Source organism: Orcinus orca, chromosome 4, assembly GCF_937001465.1.
Source record: "Orcinus orca chromosome 4, mOrcOrc1.1, whole genome shotgun sequence".
In the NCBI taxonomy this organism is placed as follows: domain Eukaryota; kingdom Metazoa; phylum Chordata; class Mammalia; order Artiodactyla; family Delphinidae; genus Orcinus; species Orcinus orca.
The window spans coordinates 49,127,180-49,147,164 of NC_064562.1; the positions used below are offsets into that span (position 1 = coordinate 49,127,180).

At 37.4% G+C, this 19,985-nt stretch overlaps 2 protein-coding genes across 5 annotated transcripts in view; one reads left to right on the top strand and one right to left on the bottom strand.

Annotated features, from left to right (window-relative positions):
* Window positions 1-19,667, bottom strand: THAP6 (THAP domain containing 6). 4 transcript variants are annotated; one of them, XM_033406522.2, is made up of 5 exons: window positions 19,532-19,667; window positions 18,528-18,630; window positions 17,100-17,307; window positions 13,388-13,513; window positions 1-1,954 (listed from the first exon to the last, which is right to left on the bottom strand). In XM_033406522.2, the coding sequence occupies exons 2-5, from the start codon at window positions 18,605-18,607 to the stop codon at window positions 1,700-1,702; spliced, it is 669 nt and encodes a 222-aa protein (XP_033262413.1). In that variant the 5' UTR covers window positions 18,608-18,630; window positions 19,532-19,667; the 3' UTR covers window positions 1-1,699. The 4 variants fall into 4 exon arrangements, with proteins under 4 accessions (XP_033262413.1, XP_004280247.1, XP_049564943.1 ...); XM_004280199.4 differs by lacking the exon at window positions 19,532-19,667 and adding an exon at window positions 19,299-19,521; XM_049708986.1 differs by lacking the exon at window positions 19,532-19,667 and adding an exon at window positions 17,569-17,673.
* Window positions 19,552-19,985, top strand: part of RCHY1 (ring finger and CHY zinc finger domain containing 1) — a 16,143-nt gene continuing 15,709 nt past the window's right edge. The window contains 1 exon segment of the mRNA XM_004287001.4: window positions 19,552-19,856. Within this exon segment, the coding sequence (XP_004287049.3) occupies window positions 19,767-19,856 (90 nt within the window). The 5' untranslated portion in view covers window positions 19,552-19,766.

Here is a 19,985-nt window from a genome sequence, read left to right on the forward strand (position 1 = left end):
TTTAATTTTTTTTTTTGCTCAAAAACAGGTTGAGGGAAAGAGTCTCCACCTCTATCACAGAATCTCCATAAAACTTAAGATCATACCCAAACTTCCCATTAGAGTGTCCACTATGAATTCAAAATTAAATAACTCAAATAAATAATGGGTAGGTAATGAGGTTTTTTTTAAGGTAGTAAAACGATAGGACCTCCATGATTTCTTCTTAGCATAATGCTAATCTTTCAAATGTGGGTAAAATCCCATTTAGAGGGAAGGTTTGGAATCCTACATAAAAATGTAACGTGCGTTAAAACAGAAAATTCTTAAATATAAAAAAATTCAAGTGACCATATCCTTACTGATATTAATGTAACACAAATAAAATTACAATGAACATTAGCAAAAAATGCAGCTCATTTTTAGTTAACACATTGAAATAACTGATATTCAAACTGTAACTATTATAGCATGGACATGTGAATGAAGTTCATGAATGTACACATGCTTCAAAGTAGAATTTGGCTTTGGGCTAGTAATTTTATTCTGATCCACAGTGTTTATGACTCTTCATTTCAGTTGTTTTTACTAACAAATTAGGAGATAAACCTAAATTTCTGACCCTTGGATTAATTAGAAAATAACTAAGAGTTATTCTTTTGTAAATTCAGTAAGAAGCTATTGTAAAATTGCTGTTTACTTATCCAATTCTCTAAATAAAAGCTCTTGGATAGTAATCTACTCTCCTAATTAAAGGAAAATATTATAACTCTCTCTCCAATTCCTATTTTAACTAGAAGAGCCACATCATTATTTTTAATGGTTTCTTCTGCATTTCGTATTTTAAAAAACGTTAGTAACACTACTTTCTGTAAAATACAAAACAGCATTGAAAGTATCCAGTTACTACTGGCATTCAGATTTTGAAGATACACCTTTATGATGAAATAACAGTCATGAAACAAACTGTTCAGAACCGTCAGAGTAACCATTTGAAAATCAGATTTATGACCCTCTTTAAAAATTTGTTAAAGCTATGCTGGTTTACATCAAAGTACTCCTAGTGAGGAGAAATGATGTACTGTACCGAAAAAACAAGACCTCATCAGGGGTCTTCTTAACTTGGCTCTGAACAACTTTAAAAGCCAAAAGATCTGCACCATATGTTGTTCTCAAGGTCAGTACCATGGGATGCCCTGTAAAAAGATCTTTTGGTATTACTGATAACAAAAGAACCTTGGATTGGATCCAAGATGGACATGTGTTATAAATGAATTCTGCTTTGTGGTAAAATACAGTTAAAGTACAATTCAACGTACTTACCATAAAGCCTACATAAGCAAAGGTACTCCTTTGAAGCCAAAAATCTGATGCTGCTAAAGTGTCCAGTTTCTACTATTACAGCTTAATGTGGCTGATTTGAAATCATTTCCTTAGTCCTACAGAATCTTCTTGATTTTTAACATCTTACAATAGTGACCTGGCACTAGTTTAGGTCTATAAAAACATAATTGTCACAAGTCACCCAATAACATGACAACCAGCACAAATTTCTGCACATCTTAAAAAAAAAAAAGCCTTTGGATAATAACACTAATGCGTAATGCTGCGGAGGATCCAAAGAAGCACTCTAAATGACAGATATTATTTAATGATGGTAATCATTTTCTGAAAAGCTGTACCAATAACAATTTTAGGTAGAACATAACATGAAATTATTTCATGAAATATAGTCTTGTTCTATGCTCTCCTGACACCACTCCCAAGAGAAAGCTTCCAGTCTATTTGCTGTTTCTTTGCTGATGAGACATTCATCCTTTAATTCCCTGATTGTCTTCCTCAATGATTTTTGTAAACGTCTTTCTCGGCCTAAAACATTCCGCAGACTTTTCTTGGTATCCTCTAGCTCGCTGATCACTTGATCTAATTTATGCTTAAGTTTCTTTGGACTGTCCATCACACTGTAGCTATGTTCCTAAAAACATAAACACCAAGTTATTAAACCAGACAGACAAGCAGTGAGATAAAAAATTATAACTAGGCCTCAGCTATTTCTCCACTTACTATACTTAGAGAAGATCTTTAAGTTGGTGATACTAAGAGGTTTAAAGAACACGGGAAGAGGATGGGGGTAGAACAGTATTTTTGGCGCCTAGGGCCTCCCTCTTTGTCTAAGGCCAGGCATACACGAGGAGTACAGAATCCTGTGGATGGGAAGTACTTCTCACCTGGAGGTAGGTATCTGCTTATGAACAGCGAGACATTCACAATGACTATACAGCTTTTGGTCCCTAAGTGTGGAGCTGCTAAGTTTAAGTTTTACCTACCACAAAACTTAAATTTTTAAACTTTTAACTGAATTTCTTTATTTTGATGAATATTTCACTTTATAAGGTATGAAAGGAAAGGAGCACTGAAGCAGGTCCTCAGGCTGGTTGTTATGGATTTAGAGATGACTCTGGTCTTGGGGTTTTAAAGAGATAATTTAAGTTCTCAGTATTTACTGTGGTTATGTTTATGTCTGCTGGGTAGACTTTTCTTCATCCAAAAACAACATTGACATATCTTATAAATGTAACATAAAATAATTTTGAAAAGCTGTTACTTAAAATTAGTGAAGAGGACTTTGCTTTCAGCCAAGATGCAATAACATAGACTGGACTGACTCCTATCTAAAAAAACCCCAACACATGGCCAAAAGATGTAAAAATGTTTGAAGATAAACAGACATCAGGCAACGAAGGCAGATACTGCAGAGAGATGGGAAACAAAGAGGTGAGTCCTAAGATTGCCCAGCTTACTGCCTTGAGAGAGTTCTAGGCCTCAGTGCAAGGGGAGGAAACCCAGGTTGAGCTTGGTAGATAGAGTTGAGGAGATAGTGCAAAGTATCCAGGGAGACCAAGGTGGCTACAGTTCATAGGGCAAAGTATTAGAGAGGAAAGAGCTACACAGAGAGAGAACCCTGGAGATCTTCAGAGGCTCCCCCTCAAGTATTTCCTTGTAGGAAACTGCTCGAGGTTGAGGAAAGAGTGACCAGAACAGGTCAGGAGTGCCCTGAGCTCACAGGGCATAGACACTACTCCCATCAGGCAGACCAGATTCATGGGGCACTGAGCGGAGTATACAAAAGTCTTGCCTCAGTGGTGGAGAAAAAATAGCCCGAGACTGAGCACTGCTCTAGTCCTACCTAACAAAGCAAAACCTGAAAGGATCAAATTGTTTCCAAATAACGAAACTCCGTAACCAAGCTCAAGAAAACAGGACAAAAAACTATCCAACATCCAGCAAGGTAAAATCCGGCACTCAAAATTTACCAGGCACACAAAGCAGCAGGAAAATACGAGCCATAATAAGAGATAAACCAATCAATAGAAACCAACCCAGAACTCACAAATGTTAGAATTAGCAGACAAGGGAATTAACAAAGTTAGTAAAACTGTATTATATATGTTTAAAAGTTAAGCAGAGACATGAAAGATATTAAAAGAGAATCAAATAGGATACCTGTACATAAAACTTACAATTTAAATGTATTTATAATAAATTTAATAGATTTGTTATCATAATAAATAATATATAACAGATTTACTATTATTTAAATCTCTTTAAAAGATAATTTATTGTTTAAACAAAAATAATAAAATGTAGTGTGGGGTTCATAGCATATGTAAAGTGAAATGTATGATAGCAGTAGCAAAAAAGGTTGGAGAGGAGAAATAAAGTATATTATGATAAGATTCATATACTATATGCTAAGTGGAATAATATCACTTATCATGTAGCCTGTGGTAAATTAAAGATGGATACTATAAACCCAAAAGCAACTATCAAAGAGTTATGGCTGATGAGTGAAAAAAAGGAGACAAAATGGAATTGTAAAAAAAATTCAGTTAATCTAAAAGAAGGCAAAAAAAGAAGAAAATGAGAACAAAGAACAAATGGAACAGGAAATAAGTAAGATGACAGATTTAAACCAAACCATATCACGTTAAGTAATGTGATATAAAAAAATTTAAAGTAATGTAATAATAATCACATTAAGTGTAGAGTTTAAATAATCCAATTAAAAGGCAGAAATTATCAGGTTATATTAAAAAAATCAAGACCCAAGAGTACATGCTGCCCAGAAAAAAAGCACTTTAAAGATAAAAAGACACAAACAGGTTGAAAGTAAAGGAGTTGAAAAAGATACACTACAATAACACTAATAAACAGAGAACTAGAGTGGATATGTTACTATCAGACAAAGTAGACTTCACAGCAATGAATACTACCAGGGATAAAGAAGGCCACTTCTTAAAAATAAAGGGGTTAATTTATCAAGACATAAGAATACTAAATATTTAGTACCTAATAACAGCTGCAAAATGTAACAAGCAAAAACTGACAATTTAAGGAGAATTAGACAAATCCACAGGTATACTAGAAGATTAACAGCTCTCTCTCAATAAAAGATAGAAAAAGTAGACAGAAATTAATTAAGAATGCAGATTTGAACATTATCAATTTGACCTAATTGACATTTATAGAACATTCTGGCTAACATCAGCAAACTATACATTCTTTGCAAATGCATGCAGAATGTTTACCAAGACAGACCATATTGTAGGCTATAAGTCTCAAAAAAATTAAAAGCATTCAAGTCACACAATGTATATTCTCTGACCACAACTGAATTAAGTTAGAAATTAATAATAGAAAGATATTGGGGAAATTCCCCAATATTTGCAAACTATATAGCACACTTCCAAACAACCCATGGATCAAAGAACAAATCAAAATGGAATTTGGAAGTATTTTGAACTAAATGAAAATGAAAACACATTTAATTTGTGGAATGCTGCTAAAGCAATACTTAAGGAGAAATTAATATCACTAAATGCTAACGTTAGAAAGGAAGAAGCCTCAAATCTATGACCTCAGCTTCCATCTTAAGAAACTAGAAAGATGAGGGCTTCCCTGGTAGCGCAGTGGTTGAGAGTCTGCCTGCCGATACAGCGGACATGGGTTTATGCTCCAGTCTGGGAAGATCCCACATGCCGCGGAGCGGCTGGGCCTGTGAGCCATGGCTGCTGAGTCTGCGCGTCCGGAGCCTGTGCTCTGCAATGGGAGAGGCCACGGCAGTGAGAGGCCCGCGTACTGCCAAAAAAAAAAAAAAAAAAAGAAAGAAACTAGAAAGATGAGCACATTTTACTGAAATAAGTAAAAGGAAATAATAAAGATGAGTGGAAATCAGTGAAGTAGAAAATAAAAACAAAAAATAAATGAGAAAAATCAGTGAAAGCTAGTTCTTGACAAGATCAATAAAACTGATAAATCTCTAGGCAGACTAATCAGCAATAAAAGAAAACAGAAACAAATCACTGACATCAGAAATGAGACAGATGGTATCACTACAGATTCTATAGATATTGAAAAGATAATAAGGAAATGTTTTGAATAATTTTAAGCTAATAAACTTAACAACTGAAATAAAATGGACAAATCCCTTGGAAGGTAACTAGCTCCTTAAAACACTTTCCCACAAAGAAAATTACAGTCCCAGATTGTTTTACTGGGGAATTCTACCAAATATTTATAGAAGAAATAACTGCAAATCTATACAAACTTTTCTAGAAAATTGAAAAATAAGGCAACATTTTCTAACTTTTTCTTTGAGGTTAGCATTATTCTGATACTGAAACCAGACAAAGACATTCAAAGGAAAGAAAACTATAGGCCAATATTCTTTGTGAACATACAAGGAAAGATTCTAAACTAAATTTTAAATCTAATCCAACAATATATAAAAGGAATAACATCATGAAGAAGTAGGGCTTATTCCAGAATGCAAGGCTGGTTTAACATTAAGAAATTAACTGGGGAATTCCCTGGTGGTCCAATGGTTAGGACTCTGCTTTTACTGCTGAGGGCCCAGGTTCAAATCCCTGGTGGGGTAACTAAGATCCCACAAGCCATGTGGTGTGGCCAAAAATAAAAATAAAAACAAATCAATCAGTGTAACTAATCATACTAACAAACTAAAAAATAAAACCCAAATGATCTCTCAGCAGACACAGAAAAAGCATTTGACAAAACATTCCTTTCTGATAAAAATTCTCAGCAAAGTAGGAGTAGAAAGGCACTTCCTATGTAACAGTATGGATGGACCTAGAGGGTACTATGCTAAGTGAATTTAAGTCAGACAGAGAAGGACAAATACTGTATGATTTCACTTATACGTGGAATCTAAAAAACAAAACAAATGAACAAACATGAAGCAGAAACAAAGTTGTAGATACAGAGAATAAACAGGTGATTGCTAGAGGGGGTGGGGAGGAAAGAAACAGGTGAGGAAGTAGGAGGAACAAACTTCCAGTTACAAAGTAAATGAGTCAAAGGTATGAAAGGTACAAGTGTTGGGAATACAGTCAATAACTATGTAATATCTTTATATGGTGACATATTGTAACTATACTTATTGTGATCAGTTTGAAATGTACAGAAATATGGAATCACTATGTTGTATAACAGGAAATAACATAATGTTGTAGGTCAATTATACTTCAAAAACAGACAAACAAACTCAGAAAAAGAGTTCATATTTGTGGTTATCAGAGGCAGTGGATAGGAGGAGGGAGAATTGGATGAAGGCAGTCAAAAGGTAAGAACTTCCAGTTATAAGAGAAATAAGTACTAGGGATATAATGTACAACATGACAAATATAATTAACACTGCTGTGTTATATATGAAAGTTGTTAAGAGAGTATATCCTAAGACTTCTCACCACAGGAAAAAATTTTTTTTCTATATCTTTAACTTTGTTTATATGAGATAATGGATGTTCACCAAACTCACTGTGATAATCACTTCCTGATATATGTAAATCAAACCATTACTGTACACTCTAAACTTATACAGGGCTATATGTCAATTATACCTCAGTAAAACTGAAAGAAAAAAATTGAAAGGTACTTCCTCAATCTGATAAAGGGCAGTTATGAAATAACATATTTAATATCATATGAATATCTTTAATAGTGAAAGACTGAACAACTTCCTCCTAAAATCAGGAGCAAAGCATAAAGATCATTTCTCAGTACTTCTCTTCAGCATAACCTTGGAGGTTCAAGGTAGTGCAATAAAGCAAGAAAAAGAAATGAAAGGCACTCATATTGGAAAGGAAGAATTAACACTGTTTTTTTTTTTTTTTTTTTTTTTGGCCACGCTACGTGGCTTGTGGGATCTTAGTTCCCCAAGCAGGAACTGAACCTGGGCCCTCAGCAGTGCAAGCGTGGAGTCCTAACCACCGGACGGCCAGGGATACCATAAAATTGTTTTTAATGACAGACACCATGATTGTCTATGTAGAAAACTGGATAACCTCTAAAAAAAAGCTTTGATAATTAATATGTGAGTTTAGCAAGTTTGACAGATACAAGATTGATATACAAAAGTCAATTTATTTAATAGAGAGAGGACAGGAGAAGCAAAGAAGAACTACAATCCTGCAGCCCGTGGAACAAAAACCACATTCACAGAAAGATAGACAAGATGAAAAGGCAGAGGGATACATACCAGATGAAGGAACAAGATAAAACCCCAGAGAAACAACTAAATGAAGTGGAGATAGGCAACCTTCCAGAAAAAGAATTCAGAATAATGAAAGTGAAGATGATCCAGGACTGTGGAAAAAGAATGGAGGCAAAGATCAAGAAGATGCAAGAAATGTTTAACAAAGACCTAGAAGAATTAAATGACAAACACCTAGAAGAATTAAAAAACAAACAAACAGAGATGGACAATACAAAAACTGAAATAAAAAATACACCAGAAGGAATCAATAGCAGAATAACTGAGGCTGAACAGATAAGTGACTTGGAAAACAAAATGGTGGAATTCACTGCCACGGAACAGAATAAAGAGAAAAGAATGAAAAGAAATGAAGACAGCCTAAGAGACCTGTGGGACATTAAATGCAACAACATTCGCATTATAGGGGTCCCAGAAGGCGAAGAGACAGAGAAAGGACCCGAGAAAATATTTGAATAGATTATAGTAGAAAACTTCCCTAACATGGGAAAGGAAATAGCCACCCAAGTCCAGGAAGCACAGAGAGTCACATACAGGATAAACCCAAGGAGAAACACGCTGAGACACATAGTAATAAATTGGCAAAAATTAAAGACAAAGAAAAATTATTGAAAGCAGCAAGGGAAAAAGGACAAATAATGTACAAAGGAACTCCCATAAGGTTAACAGCTGATTTCTCAGCAGAAACTCTACAAGCCAGAAGGGAGTGGCATGATATACTTAAAGTGATGAAAGGGAAGAACCTACAGCCAAGATTACTCTACCAGGCAAGCATCTAATTCAGATTCAATGGAGAAATCAAAAGCTTTACAGACAAGCAAAAGCTAAGAGAATTCAGCACCACCAAACCAGCTCTACAACAAATGCTAAAGGAACTTCTCTAAGTGGGAAACACAAGAGAAGAAAAGGACCTACAAAAACAAACCCAAAACAATTCAGAAAATGGTCATAGGAACATACCTATAGGTAATTACCTTAAACGTGAATGGATTAAGTGCCCACACCAAAAGACACAGGCTTGCTGAATGGATACAGAAACAAAACCCATTTATATGCTGTCTAACAGAGACCCACTTCAGACCTAGGGACACATACAGACTGAAAGTGAGGGGATGGAAAAAGATATTTCATGCAAATGGAAATCAAAAGAAACCTGGCATAGCAATACTCATATCAGATAAAATATACTCTAAAATAAAGAATGTTACAAGAGACAAGGAAGGACACTACATAATGATCAAGGGATCAATCCAAGAAGAAGATATAACAATTATAAATATATATGCACACAACATAGGAGCACCTCAATACATAAGGCAACTGCTAACAGCTCTAAAAGAGGAAATCGACAGTAACACAGTAATAGTGGGGGACGTTAACACCTCACTTACACCAATGGACAGATCATCCAAAATGAAAATAAATAAGGAAACAGAAGCTTTGAATGACACAATAGACCAGATAGATTTAATTGATATTTATGGGACATTCCATCAAAAACAGCAGATTACACTTTCTTCTCAAGTGTGCATGGAACATTCTCCAGGATAGATCACATCTTGGGTCACAAATCAAGCCTCAGTAAATTTAAGAAAACTGAAATCATATCAAGCATCTTTTCCAACCACAACGCTATGAGATTAGAATGAATTACACAGAAAAAAACATAAAAAACACAAACACATGGAGGCTAAACGATACGTTACTAAATAACCAAGAGATCATTGAAGAAATCAAAGAGGAAATCAAAAAATACCTAGAGACAAATGACAATGCAAACAGGACGATCCAAAACCTATGGGATGCAGCAAAAGCAGTTCTAAGAGGGAAGTTTATAGCTATACAAGCCTACCTCAAGAAACACGAAAAATCTCAAATAAACAATCTAACCTTACACCTAAAGGAACTAGAGAAAGAAGAACAAACAAAACCCAAAGTTAGCAGAAGGAAAGAAATCATCAAGATAGAGCAGAAGAAAATGAAATAGAAACAAAGAAAACAATAGCAAAGATCAATAACACTAAAAGCTGGTTCTTTGAGAAGATAAACAAAATTGATAAACCCTTAGCCAGACTCCTCAAGAAAAAGAGGGAGAGGACTCAAATCAATAAAATTAGAAATGAAAAAGGAGAAGTTACGACACTGCAGAAATACAAAGCATCCAAAGAGATTACCACAGGCAACTCTATGCCAATAAAATGGACAACCTGGAAGAAATGGACAAATTCTTAGAAAGGTATAACCATCCAAGACAGAACCAGGAGGAAATAGAAAATACGAACAGACCACTCACAAGTAATGAAATTGAAACTGTGATAAAAAATCTTCCAACAAACAAAAGTCCAGGACCAGATGGCTTCAGAGGTGAATTCTATCAAACATTTAGAGAAGAGCTAACACCCATCCTCTCTCAAACTCTTCCAAAAAATTGCTGAGGAAGGAACACTGCCAAACTCATTCTATGAGGCCACCATCACCCTGATACCAAATCCAGACAAAGATACTACAAAAAAAGAAAATTACAGACCAATATCACTGATGAATATAAATGCAAAAATTCTCAACAAAATACTAGCAATCAGAATCCAACAGCACATTAAAAGGATCATACACCATGATCAAGTGGAATTTATCCCAGGGATGCAAGGATTCTTTAATATACGCAAATCAATTAACGTGATACACCATATTAACAAATTGAAGAATAAAAACCATATGATCATCTCAATAGATGCAGAAAAAGCTTTTGACAAAATTCAACAGCCATTTATGATAAAAACTCTCCAGAAGGTGGGCACAGAGGGAACCTACCTCAACATAATAAAGGCCATATACGACAAACCCACAGCAAACATCCTTCTCAATGGTGAAAAAGTGAAGCATTTCCTCTAAGATCAGGAACAAGACAAGGATGTCCACTCTCACCACTATTATTCAACACAGTTTTGGAAGTGCTAGCCATGGCAATCAGAGAGGAAATAGAAATAAAAGGAATACAAATCAGAAAAGAAGAAGTAAAGCTGTCACTGTTTGCAGATGAAATGATACTATACATAGAGAATCCTAAAGATGCCACCAGAAAACTACTAGAGCTAATCAATGAATTTGGTAAAGTTGCAGGATACAAAATTAACGCACAGAAATCTCTTGCATTCCTATACACTAATGATGAAAAATCTGAAAGAGAAATTAAGGAAACACTCCCATTTCCCACTGCACGAAAAAGAATAAAATACCTAGTAGTAAACCTACCTAAGGAGACAAAAGACCTGTATGCAGAAAACTATAAGACACTGATGAAAGAAATTAAAGATGATACCAACAGATGGAGAGATATAACATGTCCTTGGATTGCAAGAATCAATATGGTGAAAATGACTATACTACCAAAAGCCATGTACAGATTCAATGCAATCCCTATCAAACTACCAATGGCATTTTTCCAGAACTAGAACAAAATATCTTAAAATTTGTATGGAGACACAAAAGACCCCAAATAGCCAAAGCAGTCTTGAGGGAAAAAAACGGAGCTGGAGGAATCAGACTCCCTGACTTCAGACTATACTACAAAGCTACAGTAATCAAGACAATATGGTACTGGCACAAAAACAGAAACATAGATCAATGGAACAATATAGAAAGCCCAGAGATAAACCCATGCACCTAGGGTCAACTAATCTATGACAAAGGAGGCAAGGATATACAATGGAGAAAAGACAGTCTCTTCAATAAGTGGTTCTGGGAAAACTGGACAGCTACATGTAAAAGAATGAAATTAGAACACTCCTTAACACCATACACAAAAATAAACTCAAAACGGTTTCGAGACCGAAATGTAAGACCGGACACTATAAAACTCTTAGAGGAAAACATAGGAAGAACACTCTTTGACATAAATCACAGCAAGATCTTTTTTGATCCACCTCCTAGTGTAGTGGAAATAAAAGCAAAAATAAACAAATGGGACGTAATGAAACTTCAAAGCTTTTGCACAGCTAAGGAAACCATAAACAAGGTGAAAAGACAACCTTCAGAATGGGAGAAAATATTTGCTAACGAATCAACGGACAAAGGATTAATCTCCAAAATATATAAACAGCTCATGCAGCTCAATATTAAAAGAACAAACAACCCAATCCAAAAATGGGCAGAAGACCTAAATAGACATTTCTCCAAAGAAGACATACAGATGGCCAAGAAGCACATGAAAAGTTGCTCAACATCACTAATTATTAGAGAAATGCAAATCAAAACTACAATGAGGTATCACCTCACACCAGTTAGAATGGGCTTCATCAGAAAATCTACAAACAACAAATGCTGGAGAGGGTGTGGAGAAAAGGGAACCCTCTTGCACTGTTGCTGGGAATGTAGATACAGCCACTATGGAGAACAGTATGGGGGTCCTTAAAAAACTAAAAATAGAATTACCGTATGATCCAGCAATCCCACTACTGGACATATACCCAGAAAAAACCATAATTCAAGAAGACACATGCACCCCAATGTTCATTGCAACACTATTTACAATGGCCAGGTCATGGAAGCAACCTAAATGCCCATCGACAGACGAATGGATAAAGGTGTGGAACATATATACAATGGAATATTACTCAGCCATAAAAAGGAATGGAATTTGGTCATTTGTTGAGATGTGGATGGTTCTAGAGACTGTCATACAGAGTGAAGGAAGTCAGAAAGAGAAAAACAAATATCCTATATTAACGCAAATATGTGGAACCTAGAAAAATGGTACAGATGAACCGGTTTGCAGGGCAGAAATTGAGACACAGATGTAGAGAACAAACGTATGGACACCAAGCAGGGAAAGTGTAGGGGTGGTGGTGGTGTGATGAATTGGGAGATTGGGATTCACATGCATACACTGATGTGTATAAAATTGATGACTATTAAGAACCTGCTGTATAAAAAAATAAAATAAAAAAGTAAAAAAAAAATTTATTTCCCCACTTCAACAGTAAATAAAACAACACTGTCTATAACAGCATCCAAATATATAAAATATTTAGGGATAAATCTGATAAAAGGAGTGAAAGACCTGTATACTGAAAACTACAAAACACTGCTGAGAGAATTTAAAGGTCTAAATAAATTATGTGATACAATGAATTCATGGGCTGGAAGACATAAAATAGTCTTATTAAGATGTCAGTTCTTCCCAAGTAGATCTGTAGGTTCAACATAATCCCAGTCAAATCTGTAGGTTCAACATAATCCCAGTCAAAACTCCAGCAGGATTTTTGTAGAAATTTATAAAGTAATTCTAAAATTCATATGAACATGCAAAGAATATCCAAAACAACTTTGAAAAAGAACAAAGTTGGAAGATTAACACTGTCTTATTTCAAGAATTATTATAAAGCTATAGTAATCAAGACAGTAAAACAGATCTGGATTCCAGGCCTGGTTCTAACATCAACAGGCAATGAGATGAATAAAGCTTCAATAATGTGTGTGTACGACTGTCCTTTAAGAAAACTAAAGACATAACTATTTTTTAAATTAGATATTTCCATATAGAAACTATAGTACCTATAGGGAGGAATTAATTATTGTATTTTATCGGTTGAAATATCCTTGTGAAAGCACTCTTTGAACTATGTAACAAAAGATTAACTACCTGTGGATCGTTATTGCAAATATATAAATTATAATGCCCCTGGGAAGCAATATTTCTGGATATTACATATTAAAAAAAAAAATCTCAAACACCTAAACTCCTAGTTTTTCAATAAGATTTTGAAAACTTAATCCTAAGAGAGAGGACATGGTCATCTTAATATTAACATTAGCCCAGTAAGTAATTTTACTTACAAAAATGAACTGGGACTGGAATTCTTCGATACACGAGGAAGCACCAACAAGCTGGTGATTGTGGTTTGTGACTGGAAGGGCTTTGAGGGTGAAGTTTTTCCTACAATGAAGATTTTCTCTTTTCCCCTGTTAAGAATAGTTAATAACAATCATTGTAGATTTTCTATCCTTTTGAAAAATTTTAACCTTCTTAACTGTATGTAGTAAAATTAATATATTTCTTTTTCTGGAAATTGCTATTAAAAGTCAGTAAAAGTTAGGGGCTTCCCTGGTGGCGCAGTGGTTGGGAGTCCACCTGTCGATGCAGGGGACACGGGTTTGTGCCCCGGTCCAGGAGGATCCCACACGCTGCGGAACGGCTGGGCCCGTGAGCCATGGCCGCTGAGCCTGCGCGTTCGGAGCCTGTGCTCCGCAACGGGAGAGCCCACAACAGTGAGAGGCCTGTGTACTGCAAAAAAAAAAAAAAAAAGAAAAGTCAGTACAATTTAAATTTACTGACAGTACTTTAAAGGAACTTCCCCAAAGTAACTCTAAAGTTGATCTGGAAACATGAATTTTTCTGGAAGAAAAAAGGAAAAAGAGTGACAATGAGGGAAGATACACCCTACAAAGTATTAAAAATACCCTACTCAGTAACAATAGTTTAAAAAGTGTACTACTCTCTTAGAAAAATCTGAATAGATCATGTAGATAAAAGCCTTTAGGATAAAAAGTGTCGTTCTAAATAAGTGGAGAAAGGCTATAAATCATGAAAAAATGAACTAATTATGAAAAACAGTTATATCCTTTATGTATAATAAGTCAAAATGAAATTCTATATACTGAAAATTTATGTAAGAATGAAAACAATGAGGAAGTAGAAAAATACATGGGCAATATTTACATAATCTTAAAGGCTAAAGTCAGATAGCACAAGAGAAAATATAGGACTACTCAAAAAAAGTCTGAATTTCAAACAAAACAAAACAAAACAAACGAACCCCATGAGGTGAGCTAAAGACAAATAACAAAAAGTAACTGCAACATAGATGGCAGTTAAATGATTCATAGCCTCAATATCTAGTGTTGTTCCAAAACAGCTTAGAAAAAGATGAAAATAGAAGAGGACCTGAATAAGTGATTCACATAAGAAATAAAAACGTCTAATAAACATATGAAAAAATGCAGAAATACATTTTCTAATATTCATATTAGAAATAATCATTTTCTAATATTCAGAGATAAATTAAAACAATAAGATGGCATTTTTGCCTATCAATTTTACCAAAGATTAAAATCACAACTTACATTGAGGATTAGGGGGAACAGAAACTTTTATGCATAACTAGTAGGTAAGCAGATTGGTATAAGCTTTATGGTGGGCCTTTATATATGTTGACTTCACTATAAAGTTTAGTTAAAAAATTGATGTTCCATATAGGTTCATCTTAAAAACGTGATCCCTTGAGCTGCAACACAATCATGCGGGGTGCTTGTTAAAAAGTGCAGATTCCTAGACTCCAAACCAAACTTGCTGAATCAAATTCTTTGGGAGAGGGGCACAGGATTCTGCATTTTAAGCAAGCTCCCTGGATAATACTTATGTAGACTAAAGTATGAAAGCCATTTTTGTGGAAAAAATATATATTTTTAAGAGGACATTTGTCACACTGTCCTTGTGTCTTTTTTTTTTTTTCTTTTGGCCATGCCACATGGCTTGCGGGATCTGATCAGGGATCGAACCCGTGCCCCTGCAGTGGAAGCGTGGAGTCTTAACCAGTGGACCACCAGGGAAGTCTCCTTGTGGAAAAATGTTTAACATCATGGAAAACAGTAGTTAAGAGTGAACTTTGGAGCCAAAATGCCTGGGTTCAAATCCAGCCTCTACCATTTAACAGCAGTGCAACTTGGGGAATGTATTCCAGCTTTCTGAGCCTAAGTTTTCTCAAGTGGTTAAATGCGAATAATAATAGTATTTAACTCTTATGGTTGTTTTGAGGACTAAAAGAGTTTATATGTAAAGTGCTTAGACTAGTGCCTGGCACACAGCCAGCACTATATGAATGTTGAAAGAACGAAAGAGTGAAGCAAAAAATAAAAAGGAGGGCTTCCCTGGTGGCGCAGTGGTTGAGAGTCCGCCTGCGGATGCAGGGGACATGGGTTCGAGCCCCGGTCCGGGGAGATCCCACATGCCGCGGAGCGGCTGGGCCCGTGAGCCATGGCCGCTGAGCCTGCACGTCCGGAGCCTGTGCTCCGCAACGGGAGAGGCCACAACAGTGAGAGGCCCGCGTTCCGCCAAAAAAAAAAATAAATAAATAAAATAAATAAATAAATAAATAAATAAAAAGGATATACAGTATAATTCTATTTTGTAAGAATATATATAGATGAATTTATATACAAACATACACATACAAATGACTGGAAAGATACACATCAGAGTGTTAACAGTATTATTTCTGGATTACGTGATTATTGTTAATTTTAATTTTCTTTTTGATTGTATCATCTAATTTCCTATAATAAAAAATTTACTTGTTATTAGGAAATAGTTTTTCAAAGTTAGTAATTTATGGTTTATTTGATTTAGTAGGTCCATATTTCTTAAGGTCCTCCTAACATTACAGATGACTCCCTGCTATAGGAAACAAACCCTTGACAGCAAATTGCACAAGATACTGTACACTTATTAATATGGAAGAAAGTGAGGCAGTCTCCACCGGATAGCTCAGGTACTGCAATATGAACACCCGCAAACGTGACCCAGACCACCTGGGAGCAGGCACTCTTCTAGACTACCTTCCTTGTTTCCAGCTGTCAGGATGGAGACACCTTTCAATGGAGGTTCACGACTATTGTTGTGGGAACCCACAGGCTCTCCACATTGGAATCAGTCAGTCTCTATAGTTTCTGGACACGAATACACTTTCAGGTATACGAAGTCAAGTGAGATAGTGAGGGTGAAGCAGCCCACCCACGGCACTAACATCATTGAGGAAAAAACACAGAATTCAACCAGAGTTTACTTCAACAATTGTTTGTCTTTTTCTGACCTCTCTTCTTTCCTTCTCCTGTTTTGGTTTTCTACCTTCTAGTCCTACCTAGGCTTTAAGCTTGAATGTGTGTGTGTGGCTCTAAAACTATACCTTGGGGCTGTCAGAGGCTCTGCTCTTGACTTCTGCTGCAGTGTGAGGAGCACTGCCACCTTGGAACTACAGTTCAACCCTCTCATGTTCCTCCAGTTTTCAGACACGAATCTTGAGCTATACCAACTCCTAAGGTAGCCTGCTTCACCAAACCTTAATAATATACAGATATTTCTGAGTGGATTCTGGTAAAATTCTCCTACTACTCATTACAAAAGCTTAAGCAGCAGTTTACAAACCTAAAAACTTAAAGAATGGGCTTCAAATTAATAAGCAAACAATAAAAATGGTAGCAAGTGTGGTGAAGTTTCTTAAATAGTACCATAAAAAGTGGGTAATGGGGCTTCCCTGGTGGCGCAGTGGTTGAGTGTCCACCTGCCGATGCAGGGGACACGGGTTCCTGCCCTGGTCCGGGAGGATCCCACATGCCGCGGAGCGGCTGGGCCCGTGAGCCATGGCTGCTGGGCCTGCGTGTCTGGAGCCTGCGCTCTGCAAAGGGAGAGGCCGCAACAGTGAGAGGCCCGCGTACCACAAAAAAAAAAAAAAAAAAGTGGGTAATGATGGTAAGCAGTATGTCATAAACAAACCTGTGAGTGAGATGGGGAATCAAAGATAGAGGGTATGACTCCAGGTTTCAGTTTAATATTTGGAGTACTTCTGTCAAAGTCTGTCTTCTTAAAGTGCCTTGAACACAACACATCTCCTTTTTTAGGCTCCCAAATGTCTACAGCATTCACATCAAGTCTTTTCATTGCTAATACCCATTTTCTTTTGACGTTTTCATCTGTGGGGAATCTAGAAAAACATACAAGAAGTATTTTAAAATTAAACACTATAGATATATACTTGAATTAAGAAATTGATTCTTGGTATTACTCTTGGGAACTGGAATATTGAGGAAACCATCATGACTCATGCTTTCTTAACTTTCAGTTTTCATAGTCAGATTTTTCTACCAAACATGCTGCAGGCATATGGCCCTCATTTACATCTTTCTCACATTATAAAGAAGAAAAGTTTCAAAAGACATTTAACACCTTTTAGTAAGATCCACACCTGAAGGTTTTTCTTCATCTGTAGATGATAAAGAATATCACTTGGGCCTTTTCCTATCTGAGGAATTTATCCCAGATGAACAGAGACACTTGTACTTTCATTCTTCTGTCAGCATCAAAAAAATTGCTTAGTACAGCATTTAATACAAAACAGGGGTATAAATGCTTAGTGAATGAATGCAGAGAACACCTGCAGAGTTTGGAATTCTGGAGATCAGAATTATTTTGAAATCTGGAGGCCAATAACCATATCTTTTCCAATTTTTCCAGCTGGTTCAAATCCTTTTTGGAATACGATAGGGTACACATACTCATTTTTGATTTCCTTATACCTAGCAAAGTAGTTAGCAGGTCTTTCTCTGGCACACAGCACAGTGTCTGGCCCAAAAGCAGCAAAATAAACCTTTAGCAAATGCATAATTATTAAATCTTATTGCTCCTTCTTTCCTATTCTGTCAGAAGAACAACTAAAATTTTAAATTAGGACGATCTTGGTTGTAATTTGGTTCAGGACCATCCTGAACTTGTAATTTATATTTTTTCTCTACAACATAGGCTTGATCTATTTCTAAAGGACAGAATATATTTAGGCAAAGATCCTTCGGATTGTAAACTATACGTAAACAACACTGAACTTCTTAGGAGGTATGTTAAAATACAAAGTAATAATATTAGCAAAAATGAGGTTGATGATAGTTTTGATAATCAGCCTGTGATACCTTTGCAGGTATCTTAAGCTTCTAAACGAAATGATAAAAGTGTAAAAGTATCACTGTCATTTCAAATTCAACTCAAAAGGCTATTTAAAAAGAACCTGAGAACTAAAGTTCAAAATTGCACGTCTAGGGCGTATAGCTCAGGGGTACAGCATTTGGCTGCAAAACTGATGATTTAAGTAGAACTATCTTTTGCTTTTTCTAACAGTCAGAAGTACTTGGCTTAACTACAGCAGAATCTTACACGTGAAATGTCAGTCCTTTTAGCTTGGAATTTGGTAAACAGCGAGAAGCACATCCAACGGCCGAGCAACATTTCACCATGGTTTTAGCAACTCATACCAGAACTGAAAGAAAATTAAAAGGGTTAGTTAACTCCAAAGCTAAGAGTAACACAGTTACCGTTCCCGGTACCTTCCAGTATGTTCTAGGTAACATGAAATCATGCTAGAAAGCCAAAGGGAAATATTTTCTTGCAAAACCTGCAGCTCTGCTCATGCAATTTTCTAGGGGTTTGGCTTCTTCAATAAGGCAAGTCATATTTAGCGATGCACAGAGGCGCCCGATTTCCATTTAGGAGGCCGGTACATGTCCCTCCCACCGCTTCGTACAGGCACCATGTTCCCTCGCCACCACGCCTTGGCACACTGACTCCTCCTGGCACCCTAACCTAGGCTGAGCTCCCAGCCCAAGCGTTGCTTCCCCAGGGAAACCTTCCCTGACAGCCAGATTAAGTCAGATCCTCTCTAGGATTAGCTCTCGGGGAACACACACGTCTCCTTCCTAGCACTTCTCAAAGCTGTAATCCTCCATTTATTTCAGAGTCCCCGACTTTCTCGGCACCAGTCTGTGAGCTCCCTGAGGGCACGGTGGGGCGTGCGTTTTTTCTCACTTTTGTCCCCACGGCGTGGCTGCTGACTGGCACAAAGGAAATGTTAGGATATATACTGAAGGAATGAAGAGGAAGCAAAGGAGAAGAGGAGCTCTGGGTGCTGAGAAGCGCCTGGGCGCCTACCTGCCGGCGGAGCACGCGCCGGACCCGCTCAGAGCCAGGAGGGCAGGCCGAGCTCGGCCCCTTTCTCGAGGCTTCGGCCGCCGCCGGGAGAGGGAGGGGCCGCCCTGTCACAAGTGCGGATGCGGCCGGAAAGCGGCGCTTCCTCAGGGGCTTTCCTCCTCGCCCCGAACCACGCCCAGGGTGTGGGCGGGTAGCGAAAGGGGGAAAAGGGGAGGCAACCTAAGAGTCATTACCATTTGCGGCGAAGCCAGCGACTAACGCAGACTACATAGATTGCGCTTCCCCTCGCTTCCGTCCCGTCAGCTCGGGAACCGGAAATCCGGCTGCCCCGGGTCACGTGCCCAGCCGCCATCTTGGTTCCGGCGGGAGCTGTACCCGGAAGCGGGTAGGGTAGAGCTGCGATGCTTCTCAGGACGTAGCTTTCGTCCTGGGGGAAGGGTCCGTGGAATTTGAGGGGAGGTGGAGGAGATGGCGGCCTTGGCGCGGGAAGACGGCGCCCGCGGGCAAGTGCAAGGGCGGCGGGGCTGCGAGCACTATGACAGAGGATGTCTCCTGAAGGTGAGGACTTCTGTGGGCTCTTCCCCTACTAGCTTCCGCCGGGCTGGGCTGGGGGCGGGGTGGGCAGGCAGGGCGGTTTTAGGCTTTTGGGCTGAAGTTTGAGGTTAAGCTGTTGTCAGGATACCTTCC